Source organism: Lutjanus erythropterus, chromosome 22, assembly GCF_056507025.1.
Source record: "Lutjanus erythropterus isolate fLutEry1 chromosome 22, fLutEry1.hap2, whole genome shotgun sequence".
In the NCBI taxonomy this organism is placed as follows: Eukaryota; Metazoa; Chordata; class Actinopteri; order Lutjaniformes; family Lutjanidae; genus Lutjanus; species Lutjanus erythropterus.
The window spans coordinates 26,563,447-26,587,163 of NC_139338.1; the positions used below are offsets into that span (position 1 = coordinate 26,563,447).

The window sequence follows — 23,717 nt, forward strand, 5'->3', positions numbered from 1 at the left end:
CACACAAAATACACACTCACACACACACACACACACACACACACGAAATACACACACATCTACTTGGAAGTGACAGCTAAAAGCAGACTTTTTTTTTTTTTTCCCCTGCAGGCCAGAAGCAGAAGAAGATAGCGGTGGTGCAGCCAGAGAAACAGTAAGAGTGACGGACATTTATCAATCAAAACTTATCACAGGTGGAGGCTGACTGATGAGACGGTTTGAAGGTTTATGCTGATGTGTTTTGGAGTTGAAGCTGCAGGTGTTTAAGTCGATAGAAACCGTAAATCTGGTCAAGCTATCAATCTATTTCAGTTAATTTAATTAGCCTTAGCTGGACAACAAAACAGTGCAGTTTAAATTAGATTAAAAACAAATCAATGGAGAAACAAAAACTAAAGAAATCAGTGCAGTCAAATGTTTTTTTTAGTGCTTCTTATTATTTCCTTTAAATAATTCCAGTCATACAGTACAGATGCACGCAAGACACAAAAAACTCATAAATGTCTGTAGGAGGCAGTCTCAATGTCCCTATATAGTTAAAATAAGTAGCAACAAATAATAATTTACGACCACAAGCCCAGAGAAAACAGATAAATACACAGGAAGAAGTCATGCAGTGACATTTTCACGACTAACAAAATCCTGATGATCTTTATGATGGGGAAGGGAGACAGAGAGTCGGGTGAGGACATGCAGCAAAGCAGTTTTTGAGATATAAGTCATTATTTCCAGTAAGTTTCTCACCATAATGACGTACGGGATATTTTCTTCGTCCCACTGGTGGAAATGGGCTTCCAAACCAAACAAATAATGATTTAATCAAGAAAAAGATTAATCGGTAATGAAAGTAATCATTATTTGCAGCCCTGCTAAGTGTAAAACAGTGAAGTAAAACAAAATGCCCATTAAGTCTTAATTGTTAGTCTTTATTGTGGTTGGACAATTCAGAACTGACTTGATAAACTGATGGTAAATAATCTCTGTCTTTCTCTTTCTTAAAACTGATCCTCAGTCTCCTTTCCAAGTGTTAAATGACGGTTAAATGGAAAATGAAACTTAAATATTAGCCACGTGTATTACAGGTAATACTAAGTCATTATTTGGAGGAAGTTTATTATTATTTTAAGATACTGGGCCTCCATACTGAACGATTAATCACTTCATCTCGGTTTTACTCTCTATTTTATACTTTCCGAGTGTTAAATGACAGTTAACTGGAAAATGAAACTTGAATATTAGCCGCATGTATCCATCAGTCGATATTTCGCTGTAATTCAACCACAGGCGTCATCTGTTTCACTTCAGCGTTGAGGGAAAACGGTTTCATTCCCTTTTTTGTTTTCTGTCTTTCTACCTGAAAGCCAAAAAAAAAAAAAAAAAACCCTCAGTAAAGGTTTCTTCAGAAACCTCCGGGGGCTTCTCCCCGTCTCTCTCCCTCTCTGTCACTGTGAAGCCATTAATTGAAACAGTGGCTCTTTAGAGCAGAAATTGCTTTCCCGGGGCGCTGATTGATTTTGTTGACGAATGACACGTTACACCGTCGGCTGGCGAACGCAGCCCCGGGACTGCGAGGGAGGTGGGGGTCGGGGGGTGAAAAAAAAAAGAGCGGGAGAAATATGAGGTGTTGAGCAGCACTTTGTCAGCTCTCTCATCTAACCACTAATTCCATCTCTCACCTTCAGGGGGAATCCGTTTATCAATAACCCCCCCGTCACGTCCCCTCGCCCCCCCGCCGCTCTCTAACCCACACGCCCGTAAACCCCAACGAAACTCACGGCGCTGCTGTGAAGATTGATCGGCTTAAATGAGCGATTATTCGGTCGCCCGGTTGGCTTCCTGTCTTGATTACATCAGCTGGGATAATTTTATTGATTAGTTTGACGGTATTGATTGCCTTTTTCCTGCAGGTTGGCTCCGTCCCAGCCGCTGGAGACGACTCCTGTCAACCACTGCCAGCCCGTCGCCACGGATCCAGGTAATCAAAAGCCCCGTTACACATGATTTATCTGCGGTAATTAATGCTAATGAGCCGCTGTGATGAGAGTAAAGGGGAAAACCCTCAGACGCTCCTGCACACATAAACATCTCCAGTCTGAGGTGATCAGTGATTAGTTTGTTTGAAGAGTCAAACTTCGGCTTCATTTATCTGGTGAAGTTTGTCAGTAAGACAAAACATTTACCATGATTCTCATACAATATTTAGCAGATGTTGCACAAAAGAAAGCAGTTGAATACATATTTTTCCTCTGGCCTGCAGCGCTGTTCATCCATCTGCAAAGTTTTGGTGCGAGTTGCAGAGTTTTGGAGATATCAGATGTCTGCCTCTTTCATGTAGGAACTAGTTTTCTTTTTATAGGAAAACAAAGTAGTTCAGGTTAATTCTGCTGCAGAGAGAAAGTTGTTCCTTTATGAAACTGCTCACATGAAACTGCTCTGTTGATTATCTTGAGTAATTGTCATGATTTTTTTCAAAAGAAACACTTTTTTTATGCTTTTCAAATGTAATTACCACAAGCCAGTTGCCATTTAGTCTCATTATACTGTAGAGAAAGCAGACATCTCTACATTCAATATCCCCAAAACTAGATGGATAAGTAGCTCTTACAGGACAGGAGCAAAAAAAATAATTTTGATTTTCAGATTAACTGTCCATTTCATTGAATTCTAGTCTCAATTTTGGCTCCCACAATCAAATGAAGATGATCAGCTGACTCGTAGAAGACACTGCTGCACGTGTAAAATGTCCTGGATGTTGCAGCTGCAGTCCAGAGAAGAAGAATCATATGCAGAGAGGCGTGCAACATGCAAAAATTCAGACGTGTATCTGCGACTCAAAGCAGCACAACTTGTTGAACAACCTCAAAAAAAAAAAAAAACTGCACTAAAGTGAATGCATGATGGTCAAATAGAACAACATCGCTAACGTGACCTCACTGACTCCCTGTCCTTGTCCAAAGTCAACTGAGACATCCGTAACACCGCTGCAGGACAGTTCATCATTATATAAATGCAGCTGTACATGTTACAGGCATCATGATTTTGACCATGATTGTGCAGCCCTGGTATTAAATGACAGGAGTCATAAATTCAGCTCACCCCAAAATCAAAAGTGCGTATTTTTCCTCTGGTCTGTAGTGCTGTTTATACATAGATAGTTTTTGTGTGAGCTGCAGAGATAAACAGAGATGTCTGCCTTCTCTCCAGTATAATGGAATTAAAAGGCACTCAGCCTGTGATGCTTAAAACGCCAAAAAATACATTTGACAACCTCAAAAACAATTGTGACCCAATTACTTAAGACTTTGGTACAATCTGCCGGAACTACTTCCTTTCTACCAGAGATAAAATAGTTCCTACATGAAACTGCTCACAGCAAACTCTGTGGATTATATTGAATAACTTGGTCATGATTTCTGGAAAGAGACACTGCTGTTGAGTTTTTAAAATGTGCTTTTTTTCGGTGCTTCGAGCACCACAAGCTGAGTGTCATCTAGTTCCATTATATTGGAGAGAAGCCGGTATCAATACTGAGAAGTTTTGAGTGTCAGTATAAGCTGCAAAAAAAAAAAGATGTTTCATGTGAGATCACTTTCTGAGCTCCTGAACAGAGAATTTAAACTTTTATTTGTTAATTATAATTAAAAACCTGTCCTTAAGCGTGTGTGGGGGTAGAGTCATTAACACAGAGGAGCAAACTGAAACAGTTCAGCCTATAAATAGACAGAGATATCATCAAAATCATCGCACACTTCTCTCCACTACATGACTGTATATTAGCCACTTGTAATCATAAAAAGTATGTGAGGTGGGGTTGTTTTGTTTTGCAACCGCACATTTGAATTTATCTCCTTGCTGATCATGAGAAGAGTTTTCTTCTGAAACTCTAAATTGCCTGCAGTTATTCAGCTTCCTAAACCAATTTCCTTTCTTTGTGCGGAGGAGATGATAATTAAATGATAAATTTTGTTACAGCGTTCACAAAAAGAGACGAGTGTTTTGTCTCTCTGCAGATTTTACCTTTTCAATCCAAACAACGTGGCACAAGGTCCAACCGAGTAAGACCACTCAGTGTGACTTTTATATAAACATTTTCAGTCTGGAATCAAACTGACAGCACATTTGTGGAACCAGGTGCATGTCTGAAAGAGGTTTTTAAAGGTAACTTGGACATTTTTCAACCTGGATCACTATTTTTCCATGTTTTTCTGTATAAGCAACTAATGCGGGCAACAGTATTTGAAAATTGGTCCAGTACTTAGCGAGACTGCTGCAGCCGGCGGCTGTGAAGAAGGCTGCAGCAGTTTTTTTTTTGCCTCCGACAGGCTCAGATTGTTATTCTAAGTGTCTGACAACTCTTTCTTAAAGCGTAAGATCATCTTTGTTTAACCAGGAACAAACGATATATCGCTCTGTTCAAAGCCACCAGACTCCATTTACAAAAGCCAGTAATTTTATTGTCGTAAAACGCTTTCCATTCAAACTCAACAAAAACAAAACAGTCTTGGTTTTTCTTTCTACTCTTCTGACAATCACCAATTCTTGATTTTTTTTTTTCTTTTTATTATTTAACGAGGCAGTACAGTAATTAATGTTTTGCCCCTGCCCCTAAAAGAAAACTGATGTGGCAGATTTTTTAAAAATGCATGCCCTTTTTCTTTAAAACTTTTACTTAAGGAACAGGAATTCTTCTTAGGACGTCTGGTTTATATTGTTTTCTGTGTGGAAACAGTAGATATTTAGACTTGTGTAGGGCTGCACAGTGACAGAAACAGGTTGTGATAATGAAAAGCAAAAGGAAAGGTGCACAAAAAAGCCCTGACTGAATGATTGAAAGAGGGCAAAAAAATAAGTTTCCAGCTGAGCAAAATAATGGTGTGTGCTTCTGTATCAGATTGAGTTTGTGACAATCCACAGACCAACGGTAGAATCCTAAAGATAGCTGTAAGGGTGCAAGATCAAATCCAAAGACCTCCAAAAAACATTTCAAATTAAACTCTCCAGGAGTTTACGAGGGCAGGTGGGCTCAGTATCGTCTTTGCACCGTTCCAACAATCATTAACTCGGTTTGTTTGGTGGAAATAAAGTCTTAATTCGCCGCGTTAGATGTGAAAACATCCTGGCTCTGAAGGCGAGTTTCTCCCTGCTGCTCCTCTGATGTCCGACCTCCCTCCCGCTTCTCTTGTGGTCTCCCTCACTACTGGACCGATTTCAAAAACTGTTGTCCCCATTAGTCACTCAAAGAGAAAAACATGGGAAAAAAGGTTGAAAAATAGCAGTCACCCTTTAATGTGGCTTTTGGCAACACAATCCAAGGACTGACTCTGTGTCGTCTACATGCACCGAGTTATTTCAGTCGAGGAAAAGTCACACCGGCGATAGAATAATACTGAAAGAGCACGAAGAGCAGCTACAACAAGATGCAACTTGTGTTTCCAGTTTGCACTGTGGCCTGTTAACTCTCATTTCCTCTTTAGTGGAGGTTTTTTTGATGCTGCAAAGGAAATCCTCATCTATCACTAATGCATTAGAGAGCTGAAACATTTCTCAGCTATCAGATTTTTTACTGGAGCTGCAGTGGAACCACTCTATCTGTTTTTGGCCAGTTGTCAGCTGGAACAAGAAAAATACACCCACCAACAACAACACAGAGCCAGAACAGCAACGGCTCTTTTTTAACCACGTTAAACTGTTCTAAAGTGACTCTTATTTAAGAAAATATCAGTTCTTTATAACTTAGCTCTAATTTTTGTAGTTTTTCTTTACTATTTTTTATTATTTAAGTCAAACACAGATTTTACAACTACACTCTTAGAAATAAGGGTTCCTAAAGGGTTTCTCCCAGAATCATTTGCTTCTGAAGAACCTTGTTTCAAGAAGGGGTTTGTCATGGGTTCTTTGTAAGACTAAAGGTTGCATTAAAAAATAACCTTTTTCATCCAAGGAACCTTTTTTGGAGGAAGAAATTCTTCAGGGATTCTTTAAGTACTTGAAGAACTTTTTTATCTTTGTACCATAATATAGAAGGTTGTAGATGAAACTCTTTGGATATTCAAAGGTTCTAAGTAAAACCCCTTTGTGGGTTTGAGATAAAGTAGAACTCCCTGATTTTGTTCTAGATAAAAACCCCTTGCGATATAAAAAAGGTTCCTAGTAGAACCTTCTGAGTGTGCTGTAGATAGAAACCCCTGTATGAAATCTTGTTAGCACCCTTAGAAAATGGAAAGGTTCTGGACAGGACCCCCAGAGAGGGTTCTAGATAAAACCACTGTACCATAGAAGAACCTCCCAGAGAAGGTTGTGGGTGGCCCGTTTCACAAATGGTTCTAAGTATAACCCTCGATACTGAGTTCTAGGGTGAACACTCTGAAAGGGTCTAAAAGGGTCTGCCAGGGCTCAAAAAGGGTTCTCCTATGAGGACAAGCCGAAGAACCCTTTATGGTTCTAGTTAGCGTCTTCCTTTCTAAGGCCGTCAGTGCATGTGGCAGCCAAACACACAGGTTTTGAATCAGCCTTCAGGTTGAATTTATTATGTAAAGCATCTCTTTAGAAGTGAAATTAATGTCTACGTTGACATTTTCACCTGCTGTAGAACATCTGTAATAACTCTGACCTTTAGCAGGTACTTCAGACTGCTCTTTGTACTCGTTGTTACTGTGCAAAAGAGAAGTCAACTGATTACAAATAAGAGCCTTAGATAACTGCTTTTATCTTTTTTCTGTTTGTCTAATGGAAATTGTGGTACAGCCGCAGCAACCAGCAGCACACCCTTGTAAAACACAAAAGTCACACAATAAAGCAAACAAACTAGCTGATCGAGGCAGTGGTAGACCAGCGACTCTTGCGTCCTGCAAGGTAGAACTACTGTTTTTGTCAGTGGAGTCTGGTTGGTTTGGAGAAGAGCGATGTTTGGATAATATAACGGCAGTTTCTCGTTGGAAAGGGTTGTCTGACGGCATGTTAAACCAGTGAAAATCTCCAAACTGGGAGCTTGCAACCACCATACAACCCCACTTTAAAAAATCCAAACTACCCTTTAATATTCAAGCAAAGTTCTGTGTATTTTTTATGCATTTCTGCAGCCAAACCGATCCTGGAAGCTCCAGTGTTGTGTTTGGAGCTACAACATGTATGTAGGAGCACTGGGCTCAGCCGTGTTTCCAGGAGACCCTTGCCCTCTTTTCCAAGTTCCCTGTTAAAAAAAACCACCCACTCGCTCATGCATATTCATCACCTCACCTAATTACTATTCACCCCTGGCGGTGCGGTGCGGTTCCAGGTGCCGGCGGTAGTCTGTGGCTGCAGGAAGGGCGTAGTGCAGCATTGTTGTGTCGACCCTAATTTATCTCTGACGGGGAGGGGGAAGTCACATGAACAGGACGTCGCCTCGGCCCAGTTTGACTCTGCGTTCACCTGTGTGGTGAAATATTTAGGGTCACATCCCTCTGATGTACAAAAATATGAGAAAAACAATAAAATGAACAGCTTCTCAGGCTGCAGAAATGTAAAAGAACAAAGCATGCACCATTAAAGCCCTGAAAAACCTGTTTTCTTTAGCAGCTTCCTACTCTGAGCAGTGGGTTCCTACATGAACTCAATTTTCTGCCAATGTAACCATAATTTTGGTTGTTTCACATGAGAGATTTGTAGATTTTTTGCTCTTCTTATTGCTTTGGAGTGGGCGAGGCTCAGTTGGCTTTGTTAAAAAATCAGGATTTGGCAATATTTGAATCCAAATCCGGTGACATTTGTGAGGTTGTTTGCTTGTTTTGCTTGGAGGCTGTTCAATACAATCTGAAAAAACACACCCACACAGTCCTAATGGAGCAGATTAGCTCAGTTTTTAAGTGTTAAACTTATTATAAACAATGCCTAAATCTGTTTTATCCAAACTTTAAATGTGATTGTTGCATATTTAGTGATTGAAACTACATTTTCATGGGGATTTTGAGACATTTACAAGCAAGTTTAGGTTCATAAATTCAGATAATGAGCTATATTTATTGTGCATAATATGTTTGTAAAGGGAAAAAGAAATAAAATGTGCTTATTACTTGTTTTTTATTACTTTTAATAGAGTCCAAAGCCAGCTTTACATGCATCTTGTTCACTTCCAGCCTGGTTAACTTTCCTGTTCCTGGTCTTTCCTCTGTTTCAGGCTCAGCCAATGGCAGATACTGTTGCTCCAAGATCTTCGTCAACCACCGCTGCTTCTCAGGACCGTACCTCAACAAGGGACGCATCGCGGAGCTGCCGCAGGCCGTCGGACCCGGAAAATGCACGCTGGTCCTCAAAGAGGTGGGCCGGTGTCGGGAGCAGCGGGGGGTAGACGGAGAGGGAGCAGGTTTAATCAAAGAGTTACACACGTTCAAAGGGAGGGGAGGGGCGGCGGTGATTGAGAGAGGGCGGGAGGTGAAAGATGGAGGGCGAGACGGCAGCGATGTCTTGTTAACCACCTGCAGTTTCCCAGCAGTGCCTCCGTTTTAATGTGAGGAGCTGTCAGTCAAGTGTGTTTACACATACACACCGCCACCGCTGCTTAGCAAAACAGCTTCTTAATTTCTCCAGAGACTGTGTTTGTGTGTGTGTGTGCACGTGCTTCGTGCATGCGTACGTGTGTGCGACGTTTGTAAAGACGAGCGTTATCTGTGTTTGTCTTTTTCAGGGTTTTGTTCCATCATGTTTGCACAGTTAGTCTAGAGATTGTTCTTGAGAATTTCTCAGTCGAAGCAGGGGTTGTATCTTTTTTCTTTTATCTGAACTCTTTGCTTCTGCCTGCAGCTGCTGAGCATGCTGATCAACGCCGCCTACAAGCCCGGACGAGTCCTGAAGGAGCTGCAGGAGCTGCAGGATCAGAGCTGGGACTGCCAAGAGGAGACCCTCAAAGCCAAGTGAGGAAAGAAAAATGCAAAAAAGAAGTTGGCCAAATTACAGAGCAGATAAAACAGATTTCCCCCCAGTTATTCTCTGGTTCTGGTCATTTTATTTAGTCATGAAATTAAATGCTCTATTGGTTTTCACATTTAAAGGGACAGTTTGAATTATTTTAAGTGGAGCTGTATGAGATACTTCTCCATAGTCAGTGTTTTACCTGCAGGAGCCGTCATATTTTAGAAACCTAAAAAAATAACATCAATATCAGTTCAAGTGTCTATATTTAGAATATTTTCACCAGTTAATCTTGCCATCAGACAGTATTTTCCAACAGGAAACCACCGTTATTATCAGCCAAATATCGCTTTCTCCGAACCAAACAAACTCCATAGGTGAAATCAGTACTTTTCCATCGCACAGCACAGGTCTATCGCTGCCTCGATCTTTTATTTTGATTGCATTATTGTGTGACTTGCAGTGATTTAAAGGATTAGTTCTGATTTACAGATAACATAAAACAACAAACAAACTAACTGATCGAGGCAGCAGTAGATGAGCAACTTCTGTGTCCTGCGAGATAAAATCACTGTTTTTCAAATGGAGTTTGGTTGCTTTGGAAAGGATAGTATTCTGCCTATGTAAGGGCAGTTTTCTGTTGAGCAAGGCTGTCTGACAATAAGGTAAAGGTAAAAGGAGAAAATATTCTAAATATAGCATACACATGAACTGATACTTTACAGTCTGTAAAGTTAGTTGTAGGCGGTGTGTCGACTGACATCTACTGCAGGTAACACACTGACTATGGTACCTCATGCAACCCAACTTCAAATAATCCGGACTGTCCCTTTAATGTATTTGTAATAAATCCGACTATCATCTCTGTTCAAAACCAGCAGCAGGCCTCACAGAGGATCCTGGTGTTTTTCTCCTCTCTCTTTTTCCTCTTTGACTCCATTTTTCAGCACTCCATTGAATTTTTTATGCGACTTTTTTGTAGCTGCGGTGGTTTGTGTGTGAGGTCTGCACTTTCCTTCCACTGCTGGCTGCATGGAGCCAAATTATTCCACAGCTTCAGGCTGCATGCTCTGTGTTTTCTAATCAAAAAAAAAAAAACCTGACCCATTTTTTTTTCTGGCTGAAACGAGAGAGAATTGTTGGCCAGTCGCAGGTTTGTAGTGAGTCACCTGCGGTGGGCTGCAGAGCACAGTGGTCACACTCACGCACGAGTGTTTCTGACAACTCAATAAATGAGTTACTCTTCATTTTCTGGGGCATTTACTGCCCAGAGAGGCAAGTAATTTCTGACTCCGGTCTGTGGAAGGTTCAGTAGACAATTTAGTTCAATTAATCAACAACAAAAACTTCTTTTTTCTTGTTTTGATCGGGTTTACTTCAGTTGGCTTGAATATTTTGATGATTTTCTTTGGAATTTCAACCTGATCTGAGAGGATGGAGCAGGGACCAGAGTTCAGTTAGGGTACCGTCTGATTGGGCCACAGCCCCGATTAGTGGCAGGTGGATAATAGTTATAAATAGTTTAAACAATTAATATTTCTGGTGCCGACTAGTGAGGGTGGTGACGTTTACTTGTGTAGTTGACTAATTGGGCACATCCCTAGTTTATACCCAGTAGGATCCAAGGGAATATGCTAGCAGCTCTGATCACATGGAGCAATAATTATGACTTTACATTGATTGATTAGGACTCAGTATTCTATATATATAAATAAGTGTAATCATCCGTCTTTTCTTCCCCTCAGATATAAAGGGAAAACCTATCGCTCCACCATCCGGATCGTCCGCCTCGCAGACCAGATCCCTGACTTCTGCCGTAAGGTGTGCGTGAAGCTGCAGTGCTGCCCGAACCTCTTCAGCCCCGTCCTCGTCACCGACAAGTGCCCGGAGAACTGCTCCGTCCAGACCAAAACCAAATACAGTGAGTCTGTCCTGTAATTAAACGCATCACATCCTCCACCACAGCTATGAAGACGCTGCGCTGCTGTATAATTCCCTCTGATGAGTAGCTGGGATTTGTTTCGGGTGCATTGTTTTCCCACATCTGCTGTGCGTCCGCAGCCTATTACTATGGGAAGAAGAGGAAGCTGTCCAAGCCGGCGGGAGGAGAGGAGACAGCGGAGGGGGACCTTGCCAAGCCGACGCGCCGCAGGAAGAAGAGGAAAGCTATCTTTGTGCAGAAGAAGAGACGCTCGTCCGCCGTGGACTACACTCCTGCTGGCTCACCGCAGGTTAGATAACGCTCCTCCTCCTCTTCTTCTTCTTCTTCTTCTTCTTCTTCTTCTTCTCTCTCCTTCTTCTTCCTCTCTGATGTTGTGTGAACAGGCGTCCCGTCAGCTTTTCCTCACGCGAACAGGCGGATACTGAGCATGCAGGCGTGATGGAGTGTAAACATAAACATCCCGACATGTGACAGAGGCAGGAAGAAGAGCAGCTCCACAGGCAGGAAGAGTTTTAATATAGTTTAGAGGAGATTTCTCATGATTTACACCTCAGTCACGCCATTAAATTTTAATGTGTGCTGTTGTGCAAAGAAAAAATCTTAACTGAATTAGTGATTTGAGGTTTATTTTGTATGTTTTACCACTAAAACGTGGACTGTTAATAAAAGACTTTATGATTTTGGGGTATTTTTACCGACTTGGAATCCGACCCGAGGTGACAAACTGATCCAAACTCTTGATCTTTGCCCTCCGGTGGAAACATGAAACTGTGAAGACAACATGAGTCACACGTAACGTCACTTACAGGGAACTTCAGACTCATCTCACCTGTTTGTGCACAGCTCAAATGTCTCCTCCTGTTTGACACCAGTGGAGCTGGACAGTGGACGGGTTTGACCGTCATTTTGTCTGTTTGTCAAGACAAATAAAAAGTGCAGAAATGTTATGTTATGTTATGTTAAATATGCATGTTGTCTGCATGGAGGATGATATTTTAAAAGCTTTGAATCTTTCCAGAGTGAACTGAGGAAACAACAATAAATAAGAAAATAAACAACAACAAAACGGCACCTCTGTGACTCTGAGCCGCCTTTCTTCCTCCTGCAGGACAGCGATGAGGGAGAGGAGGATGAAGAGATGGCGCTGCAGTCGGGCAGCGAGGGCACCAGCTCGGAGCCGCGCGACGACGCCTCCTTGGTGGAGGTGACCAGCAGCCGTCCCCGCCGGGCCGCGACACTGCGGCGGGCCTTCAGTGCGGGCGGCCAGGAGGCGGCCCCCGAGGGCCGCAGGAGGTCGACCCGCTCGCTGTCGGCCTACAACCAGAACAACAAGTACCACCCGGACAAAGGACAAGACATGCAGGTGCAGACAGTCAAAGGACATGGAGGTTCAGCAGGGGTCAGTAACAAACACGAGTCCTGATTAGTGATACAATCAATTAATTGATTAGTTCATTGAAGAGAAAATAATACAGAGCCGTTTGATTTGGTTTATTTTTTCTTTTTCTTCTTCTTAATGTTAGTAATCGTTAGTTGCAGCCCTGCTGAAAATGTCAAAAGTATATAACAAAAATAATATTTAACAATAGTAAAACACAAAATTCTTCCCACATCCTCCACTTTATGCTTTATGCTGTTGAACAAGGAAAGTATAAAACATGAGGAAAAGTATAAAAATACAAGAAAAAGAAAAGGATTTTCTTTTAGGATTATAGTTTGGCTAAAAAAAAAAGACGTTAAGAAAACAGGATTACAAATTTGTGTACAAATAAAATTCTATATACACAGTTGAATAAGGAAACAAACTTTAAAATGACCCCAAAAAACTGGAAAAAAACATTGAAAATGGGGGGGGGGGGGACTTTGACAAACAGAAACCCAGTTTGATTGAATGCTACTATTGATAATGTATTTACTATCATCGATTAAAAAGTAACTAGTATTTTCCTGGTACCATTTAACAGTACTTGGACTTGAATACAGTGTTTGCAGTTCTGTAATGTACTGTTTTATTTGTTTGTGTGTGTGTGTGTGTGTGTGTGTGTGTGTGTGTGTGTGTGTCAGGTGGAGGAGGAGGGTCAGCTGGTTTTGGACAGGAATCCTCTGGAGTGGAGCGTAGATGAAGTCGTCCAGTTTATCAACTCTACTGACTGTGCGTCTCTGGCCAACATCTTCCAGGAGCAGGTACTCACTTTGCAAAAAAATATCCTGAACTCCTCCTTAACACAAAGACGTAAAATAACACACATGATCATTCAGATCATCTCTTAAAGGACCAGTGTGTAGGATTCAGTGGCTGTGAGGTTGTAGATTGCAACTGAATACCCCTCACCTCACCCTCCCCTTCCAACTGTGTAGAACAAACTACAGTGGCCACAAAACTCACAAAAACAGGCCTTTTTCCCTTCTGTTTTCTATTTACAACATATTGAGTCAATATTTGCGTCTTGTTTTACCCACAACTCAAAGATATTCAGGTTACTGTCATAAAAGACTAAAAAACAGAAAATACTCGTATGAGAGAAGAAAAAATAATAATAATTATCAAAATAGTTTTTGATTAATTGATTGCTTGACTAATTGTTGCAGATCTAATTAACATCCTTTCTCTTCCCTGATGATTAGGATTTATTATTTTTGAGGTTTGTTAAATGTTTGATTGAATTTGACTGTGCAGAGGAAGAGGGGTGTGGAGGAACAGTGATGCTACATGTTCCCTCGTGGCTCTGTGCTCTGCTGTTCGACATGTTTTGCATTAATGATTTGCAGCAGTGTTTCTCATCTTTTTGATGAAACCCAAACTTATCCCACACTTGCGCGTTACGAAAGTTTTGCTGGTGCGTTGTGGTTCGATGTCGGTCATGAGGAAATGAAGAGCAGACAGGCAGGGCAGAGCAGGGAGCGCTTGTTTTGTGTGAGCGGGGCAGCAGGCATCCAGCGAGAGCAGTGCAGGCAGTGAGAAAACTGAGGCCTGAAGCCAAAAATATTTTGATACGCTAGTGCTGCATTGATTTTTTCTAATTCACATTCAGTTTTTTACTGATACAAGTCGTCTGAACCGATGCACTCGTATCTTACACATTAAACCTTTTTGCATTTCCCCTTTTTCTTACTCTCTACAAACAGCAAATAGCAAGAGGAGCTAGTTTACTATTAATCTGCAGCAAACAGCATCAATAAACATACATGGTATAAATGAATAGCATGATTAAAAGCGGGATAAAAAAAAGCAGCGAGTCTGAAGGAGTGTAGAAAAGTAAAGCTTGAAAAAATACAAATAGTGACGTCTTTATCTTCCTCTCTGTTTAAATATTTTCTCTTTCCATGCAGGACATCGACGGTCAGGCCCTGCTGCTGCTCACTCTGCCCACCGTACAGGAGTGTATGGACCTGAAGCTCGGTCCTGCCATCAAACTGTGTCACCAGATCGAGCGTGTCAAGGTTGCCTTTTACAGACAGTACGCCAACTGATTCAAGGAGCGCCAACGGACTGGGAAATGTTGGATTAGGTGCCTCCTGGTGGAAAACTTGTGGAAGTTTTGTGGATTTCCAACATGCGAGGAGAACAGATTTTTTTTGTTTTTTTTCCTCGAGCGGTTGCTTTGGAAGGACACGTTACAAGAGGAGACGTTGAGGATTAATTTCTCGGACGAAAATGTGATGCAGTACCCACAAAAACTTCCCCGACTGTCGACTCCGGCAGGACAGAACACATCGGAGTGGATCCGTGTGCTTTACCGATCTGTGAAGAAGTTCTTTTGAGAAGCCGAGGACTCGTTTCTGAAGACATTTGTGTTTATTTCTTGCTTTTCATTTCCATTTTGTTTGTGATAGCGGAGCATTATAGCATTTAAGTTAAAAAGAAAAAAAAAAATTGATCATGAAGATTTCTCCCCTTTATTTGTGTGACCTGATCGGTTCTGAAAAGATTTATTTGAGAAGTATTTAACAAACCAAGAAATAATATATTTGGAATATTTATTGTTATCCTAATTTATAAGGAGTTATCTATGTATTTGGATATAAGAAAAAATATAATCAACTTTAACTCCTTTTCCAGTGAAACAAACCCCTAAAAGATGTTTAACTTATTTCACAAAACAGAAACCAGGACCTGCATTTATTTCATATTCCACTTCATACAGGAAATTAAAGTGTCCCACATGTTTTTTGGGGAAAAACTCCCATAAAAACCTTCTGAAACAGTTTGAAATACCCAGTTGTGCTCACTTCTCATTGTTACAATCACATGAAACAATCATGTAAGAAGCTATTTTGTGTCCATCTATGCAAATGTGTTGCAGATATTTTTGATAAGTAAGAAAATAAATTTCTATTGATTTTTATCTGTTTATTATGAGCCTTCTTTGACAATCTGACCACTTATCCTCACACTTACAGCTTTAGTTACTTTACAGTTTATTAGATTGACAACACATAAAACAAAACATTAAAAAAAGATGGTTTTGTTATAATTAAACTATTCAACAGTTCATACAGTTACAGCTGAAAGAATTTGTCGATTTGCAGAAAATTAATTGCCAACAATTTTGATAAAAGTTTTCTTGCTGCTTTTTTTCCTTTTAAAGGGACAGTTCACACCAAAATCAATAATACAGATTTTTCCTTTGGCCTGTATAACTACTTTTCCGTCTAGATTTTTTTGTTTGGTATGAGTTGCAGAGTTTTGGAGATCTTAGCCGTAATTATGTCTTTATTTTGACACGATAGAACATTTACCACAATGCTCAAACAATATTTAGCAAATGGTACAGAAAAAGAAACAGTTAAAAGGGACAGTTCATCCCAAAATAGCTAGCTGTCAGCCATAGACATGTCTGCCTTCTCTCAAGTATAATGGAACTAAATGGAACTCGGCTTGTGGCGCTCAAAGAGACAAAAAAATAATTAAAAACCTTTCCAGAAATAAAGTAGTTCCCATATGAAACATATTATCTTCAAATCGCAGCATACGGCATGCAGACAGCTCTCTTTTTAGCTTGTTCATATTGTCTGTTAACCGTAACAGTTAATTTTTAGGAAAAATGGGACAAGAGTCAGGATTCGGGACAGTCCTGCATTTTTTCAGGATGTCTGATCACCCAAACAAGCACAGATGGTTATTATCAGGGGTTTCCAACTATGGATACTGCAGTTACCAGGGGGTCTGTGTATCATAGTCAAAGGTAAATCATTTATTGTTGCATGGACACTTAAAACAAGTTTGCCTTTTCAATCAATTTTTTCCTTTCCCTTCCACTGTGAATGCTGTTATGCAAGAAAACATGAAGAAAATCCAAAAATACAAGAAAAATCCAGTTATCAGGAGAGATAAAGAATAAAGACCACAAATAAATCTTTAAATAAAGTTCAAAAGCTCACGTAATTTGAAAAAAACAGAAATTAATATTTAAAAAAAAAACAAAAAACAAACATCAAGAAAGTAGGATTGCAAAGTTGTGTTTTGGGAGAAACTGCATGTTGCCATTAAGAGTGTGTGAAAACTGGTTAAGAGGCAAGCAGAGAAGTTCAAATAAATAATTGTATAAAATCATTAATCCATTACTACTTCACAGTATTAAATAATATCCATTTTATAATCCTTTCATAAGAATTTAGAACAGCGTTCATAATGAAATACGTCTTGATAGTGCCTGATTATACATCCATTTCGTCTAAATAATGAATTATCTTTAGCTATTTTGCATCCCTTAAAGTTGCTGCATATAAAATTATTGATAATTTACTGATGTTTAGTAAAAAGTAGCACCAAAGCAGTCATATTCCTCTTATCTTTCTGCTTGAGCCCTGTACAGAAACAATGAATTATGTTTTTAAATCCTAGATAAATGATAAATAATAGAATATAAAGATCAGTTCATTAATTCCTGACACTTCTGCAAACACTGCAACTGCTCAAGTGCTTTAATTTAAAATGTAACGTCTACAACATCTCACATGCAAACACTACATTCAGTGTTTACGCCCTCATCTTATAGCACGCTCACGTTTTCTTTATAAAACTGAGGTTTTTCTAGTTCATCCTAATGATTTCATTTAAAAATGGCTTCTGCACAGTAATTACATTCAGGTGTCTCAGGTAAATAAGCCTGCAAATAACAATAAAGATGCACTTCTGCAGAGCATGTCTTCATATGTAAAGCCACGGTGTGACAGGGAGGATTAAGGGTTAACAGATGCTCCCTCATGCATGGTGAGTTATAGGAAGTCAGACCTCAGTGTGGTTAACAGAACAAACACAGTGATGCACAAATTCACAGTTAAAGAGGAACCACACTCACTCGTCTCTGCTGCTCTGCTCAAACTATCAAACACCGTCAGAGACATCTATCATTTATACATTAAAACTTCATTATTAACTGATTACCTTTTAACTGATCATGAAGTAGTGCAAATAAATAAAATATGTTAGCCTCATTAAAGCACATAGCATTATAGCCTTTTAATTATTATATACATAAGAAAATGTATGAAAATATACATATATATACATGTTGTGATTAAGAGTGACCATATTATGAGTCTTAAATACAACCATGGTGAAGTTAGCAACAGGGAAGTTTAAGCATTTAGCTTAAAGTTAAAAAAAAATAAAAATAAATAATAAAATAACAATAATAATAATAATGAATAGCGTTACATAACTGTGGTACATCAGCTAAAAACGGTTGGGAACCAGATTCCTCTGACAGTTACAGCAGGTCTATAAATTTTCTTTTAATGGTAACATATCTGGTAATTACTGGATAATATATGGAGGTGCAACAAAGACCTCAGATCATAAAATCTGTGAAAAAATCCTTCGTATGCTAAGAGCACGATGTCAAATAATTTTATAATGAAAATTATTTGTATTAAACTTAATCTGTAGTACAAAAAAAGAGACAGAAACGGACACATAACCAGCCTTGACAGGCACTAATGTATTCCACAAAAACCAGACGGTGCAATTACACATGAAACGAGAAACTGTTTTCATAACAAAACAAAGCAAACTGGCACGGAGAGTAAAAATAGAAATTGAAGTGTGTAAACAAAAGCTGCAATTTATCTTGAAATAAAATGTCTTTTCATACAAAGGGTATCAATGTGAGCTCTCATAAAACCATCCCTGTTTTCTCTACACACAAAGCACTTGTGTGTCCTCACAAACCCTGCCATTAAGTTACAATCCTTCATTCAAAAGCTACTTAGAAGTATGTCTGGATTTAGTCACATTTATTTAAGCTTTATTTATAGAGGGTAGGTTGTGTGAGCAGACAGGCTTTTACTGCAACACCCTGTTAAATAAAGAGAATAATAAAACAAGGCGAGGCACAAACACGACTGGATGATGAAAAAGGAAAACTGCTTCAGGTGGAGCAGCTGCAGGCCGGAGGAGGATATTACCCTCCTTCACAAGGGTTTTATTTTTTTTTTACTTTTAGGTGAAACTACAGATCTTTTCTGAATCAGTTTGACTAAAGTAATGTTGACTCCAGGTGGTACAAAAACCCAACATATGCTGCCATCCAGACGATATCTTTTTCAGACCTCCCTGTTTATTTCAGCAGGACAGTGCTAAGACAACTTCTACTCGTGTTAATAACAGTATGGCTTCATAGTTAGAGTTCGGGTACAAGGAGCGAACTTTTGAAAAGTCGCAAAAAAGAATAAAAAGAGAAAAGCAATAAAAACATAGAAAAGAAATATTTTGAAACAAAAACAAAACCAGTGTTTTGCCAAAGAAAAGGAAAGAAGAAGAAACAAAACCAGTCACTTCGGCTAACTACGAGAAAAAATTAGGATCTTTTATTCTTCTCTTGGACTGAAAACAGCTGATCAATCATGTGACTTATTAGGCCTACTACTACATCAGAAATTATTCGGAAAAGGTGTTCCCATCTACCAATAAATTCGACATATTTCCATCAGAAAACTCTGTCAATGACCTCAGTATTGTACTTCCTGTTGGTCACGGTCCAGCCGTGTTCACTGGGAGGCTGCTGAGCCTGCTTCCATTGCTCGCTAATGGCGGCTAAGTTAGCAGAAACTCAGAGCCAGAGTTTAAGCTGAGCAGCTGGAGGAAAACCAGGAAGCATTTCCTCCCCCAGACCAGTGAATAAAGTCATTGCATTGTGATTTTTGAAGTGTTAAAGTTCTGCTTTTGTACAGAAATCAGTGAGGCCCAGCCACCAGTATGCTACATGTAGCTAACGTTAGCTAGCTGCTAAAGCAGTCCACTGTAAAATGCCACCCACACAATCCGCTGTCACAGATACCATTTCCCCCACTGAATAAATTCTACAACAGTATTTTGGGAAAACGTAACAAGGTTTTAGGTGGCAAACACCTGAGGACACAATGAAATACCACACTGTTGCTAACAAGCTAACAAATGAATCTTAGCCTTAACTCTGCACCTCTGAAAGTTGAACATTCAGTGACAGGTGGATGTCATGATATTACTGGTTGTAAGTGGTTGGTTCTAGCTTACATAAGCACATGTAATATTTTATTGAAGATAAAACAAATGGATTTTCCATGATTTTGATGTAAAAATAAATTGCAATGGACTTTTTTGTATTTTTGGCAAATGTTGGGTGCACAGTATGGCTGGGGATGTGACTTAAAAGTTTTATAAAGGTAACTCTTTGGAAAAAGATAAAAAAAAAAGAAAGGATCAGATTTCAAATTTGCTGTTTCCACCAATTTTTTATACTGTTATACTTCAAAATATGCATAAAAACACACTGATGAGAACATTATATTGTCTGCATCTCTCTGCAAATTATTCCCTACATCATTATTTTTAAGGTCAAGAGTGATTCATCACGCTTAATGTCCAAACCGGTTTTGGTTTTGGGTGCCTGAAGCATCAGCAGAACTGGAAAACTTTTTGGATTTTAAAATGCTATCTACTCAAATGTTGGATGTTGTCCAAACACAAGCAGCTGTGTGAGACTTTTGCCAAGATAAAATAGCCTAAAATGTCAAAATATTTGATCCATATAAGAGAACCCTGAAATCTAACCGTCAGTAAACAAGATTATGAATCTGACCAGACATTTGATGTCTGCTTTTGGTACTTGGCATTTTCTAATATTCTGTATTACAGACGCATTTTGGTCGATATCAGAATAGTAATAAGGTTTTATAAGCAACAGCCAGTCATCATTAGAGCAAGTTCAGTATACGGACCAGAGTTCAGAAGCTGCAAAGATGAATACTGTAGCTTGGATTGTACCTCGTTACTACGTCACATCGGACACAACATTTTTTAAAATCGACTCATGCTGCTTTGAAGTTGTGAGGAGGTAAAACAATCCTGTATTTCACAAGAAGAGAACCCAAAATAATCAGAATTTCTTGGAGCACAGTTTTGTCCTGTTAAACATCTTCGAGCCCCCAGGAGGAGCAGCGGCTTTGAAGATGATTTGATATAGTGGTCAAACTGTGCAAAGACAACGCCACGTGATGCTCTGTGGTCTAAAAAGACTTTTTTCCCCATAGACTTACATTGTGAAAGAAGCAGCTGTAAAAGGGCAGATCGGTTATTTTGTGCGTCACGATCCCGACAAAATGACTAATTTCATCAGAATTTGATCCATCTGGTCCAAAAACATTTGGAAAGTCTAGAAGAGCCACATGATTAAATTATTTTATTGCAGCAAAGCAGGGTTGGTAGAGTTTTTTAAAAATATTTTCCATTACAGTTACTAATTATCTGTGAAACAATGTAGTCCGTAACCTGATCCAAGTATCACAATATTACAGTAATGTAACTTGATTACTTTCCATTACTTTTGGATTACCTCTAATGTTAGTGTTTTTTATCTGTTTAGCTAACAGTCTGTGGTCTGTGAAGGTAAAATTGGCAGTTCTGAGTAGGTAACATTAGTGGTTGGTGAGTGGCGCTAAAGACCAGTTAGCGGTTGGTCTGTGTAGCTAATGATAGCGTGTGAACTGTGAAGCTAACATTAGCAGTTGGTCTGTGTAGCTAAAGTTGGTGTGTGTAGATAATGTAAACATTTAGTCTATGAAATGCTAGTACACTATTTTTTTATGATTTTGAGACCTAATTTTATATAGTTAAAGATTTTTTTTTTTAATCATTTAAATTTGGTAGGTAGTTAATAACAGCATGGCTTTTGAACTTCTATGGTCTTCCTATATTTAGAGTATTTTTTCTGCTTTACTTGCTGTCAGAGAGCCTTTTCCAGCAGGAAGGCACTGTTATGTAAGCCAAATACTGGCATCTCCAGTGCAACCAAACTCCTGTGTTCTGCAAGGTAAAATTACTGATTTGGATAATGGAGTTTGGTTGGTTCGGAGAGAGTGATATTTGGCTTATATAATGGCAGTTTCCTGTCAGAAAAGGCTGTCTGGTGGCAAGGCAAGGAGTGAAAATATTCTAAATATAGCGTACACTTGATTCTTTACATATTGCTGCTGACCTTAACCACAGCATTGCTGAGCTTCCTGCACCAGTTTCTCCAAAACTATCCCTTTAAAGTCACAAAATCTCAGTTTTTAGCATATATTTTATCTTGCATAAAAATAACCCCAGTGAGCTGGATGCAGCGAGGTACGTGAATGTTATTTTAGCACTGGTATCAGATCCAGAATGAGTATTGGAGAGAAAAACACCTAATAAACGAACAATTTTCAATTATCATAATGAAATTCATAAGCTCTAAACAGAGACACCCATCTAATCTTTTTCAGGAGGCAAAAGTGATAAAAGAAAATTACATTATGATGGTGAAATTGACAGTCTCCAGTTTGTCAAACAAAGTGAAATGGAAAACACCGTCAGCAGCGACATTAAACTCCATATATGAGCTGATGGAGCCATTACGGGTGGTGTTTTATTGGCAGAACGGTTCCTGGTGGCAAAATAAAAGAAATTACCCCCCTATGCGAAGCTGATAGCTGTTTCATGTAGCAACATAATTGGAGGTAATGCTGCGTTAGTCATGCATGCAGCACACGGCCCGATCTGCTGATTCATTTGCAGTGTTTCCTGTGCAACATTAGCCAAGAGAAATTCATAAAGGCAGTGATTCACATTCAGAGTGTATTCAGCAGCTCTGAGATGTGTCGTGCCTCACCAGCTCTCTGTACGGCTGCAGCTGAATTAATTTAATAGCTTTTTCATGCACACACAAACACACACACACACACACACACACACGCTTCCCCAACTCTGACACTTTGTATTGAGTCACTCTGAAAAGCTGCTACCTTATACTGTTGCCTGGCAACCGCGTATCAAACGTCCGCTTTGCATGATTTTTTTTTTTTTCTCTTTCCCCTCCTGTTGTTGTGTGTGAATTCAGTCGAAGTCCTGACAGCAGAGGAGTAAACAGACGTGTGATGTGAGGTGGTGGAGGTGTTGGTGAGGGGGGAAGCCCTGAACGAGAGCAGACAGTCAGTCAGGTGCTGCTGTGGTTTCAATAGTTTCGGTTAAAGATGGGGACAGGTGGAACGATATTTGAACGGAGGTCACGTATCCTGTCAGACCGACTGATTATTTAACGTGACGATCAAAGCTCGTCTTTGTCTTTGGTAAATGAGCGATCCGTCAGTGAAACTCTGTTCAGAAGACATTTGATTTTCAACCATTTTTTTCTCATTCATGTAAGAAACCGGCCGATCAACCCGACGTTCATGTCCAGATATTTCAAAATTTCCAATATTCCCAACAGACTGAACGCAGTAACTTCCCAGAGTGCGGAACTGAGGAAAATTACTTTAAAGTTTTCTTGTTGTCGAGCCAAAATAGTTGCAGGCAGATAATTGGATATGTGTTCATTTTATAGCGTTATATCAGGTTATTTTTTCTACATTTTAATCCTGACCTCTGATTTGACCTTGACCTTTCTGGAAGTTCCTGCATTCAATAAAATATCAGTTCACACGAAAACAAAAGGCAGTAACTTCTGTTTTATCTTAACACATTAGCTTTAAAAAGCAGTTTAATGACAAATAATTATGTAAAACAAAATTGCACTTTTTGCTGTTATTCTTGTTATTATTTATTTACATTTATTTTAATATTACAGAACACTTGTGATGTTCCAAGTAACTTTTTAAAAAAATATAAAAGGCAATATGCTGCACAGAAGAAGAAACATCTTAAACATCTTAAAACATCTTAAATAAATAAAGTCTTAATTTTAATGCATTTTCACATGTGGGATCAGAGTTATTGCAGTGGTGAGTCTGAAAGTTATGACTCTGTGGTCATAAAGTCAGCAGTGGGACACAGGTAACATTTTTCTGCTTCTCATATTGAGGCCACACATCATCTGGTAAAATCAATAAAGCTAAATATTTGTTAAACATTGTTTAGCAAGTTTGTGCTTTTTAACAACAGAGAGATAAAGAGACGTCTTGTGCTTTTTAAGACTTTTACAGAGCCTGAGGTATCAGCATCATCATCTAATGTTTGTTAATGTGAGAAAAATTAACATTTGTTTTTACAGAGACAAAAGTTTAGAAATAACTGGAATGTAATACGAGAATCACCTCATGTTTTTACTATGATTATATATTTCATGAACCTTAATGTACAGAAAATAAAATAGAGCTTAAACGTGGACTAAAAATGTTTTAGAGCTCCTCCTAAATGTCTCAAAGTAAACTTTCAGGGGGGCTGAGCTTCCCTTAGCTCCCCTGGAATTAGAACCACGAGTGCATTTGATTTGATAATTAAAATCTAACCGTGATTCCAGTGACGGTTCACACACTAACTACTTACTGATTCCTACTTCATAGTTTTCAGTCACGTGACATGCATGGTGGCCTGGAGGGCAAAAACAATGGTGCAACATGGCGGCTCGCACCGGACTCTCCGTAGTGACGCTAAAATTTCTCTCCGTTA

The 23,717-nt window shown here is 39.3% G+C and overlaps 1 protein-coding gene across 1 annotated transcript in view; it reads left to right on the forward strand.

The window, feature by feature from the left end:
- sfmbt2 (Scm like with four mbt domains 2) overlaps nt 1-15,174 on the forward strand; it is a 68,746-nt gene extending 53,572 nt beyond the window's left edge. Inside the window, exons 13-21 of the mRNA XM_084711507.1 lie at nt 112-154; nt 1,908-1,975; nt 8,156-8,295; nt 8,779-8,888; nt 10,632-10,807; nt 10,948-11,117; nt 11,937-12,227; nt 12,893-13,012; nt 14,159-15,174. Of these exons, the coding sequence (XP_084567633.1) occupies nt 112-154; nt 1,908-1,975; nt 8,156-8,295; nt 8,779-8,888; nt 10,632-10,807; nt 10,948-11,117; nt 11,937-12,227; nt 12,893-13,012; nt 14,159-14,299 (1,259 nt within the window). The 3' untranslated portion in view covers nt 14,300-15,174. The remainder of the gene's footprint in view (nt 1-111; nt 155-1,907; nt 1,976-8,155; nt 8,296-8,778; nt 8,889-10,631; nt 10,808-10,947; nt 11,118-11,936; nt 12,228-12,892; nt 13,013-14,158) is intronic.
- The last annotated feature ends 8,543 nt before the right edge of the window (nt 15,175-23,717 follow it).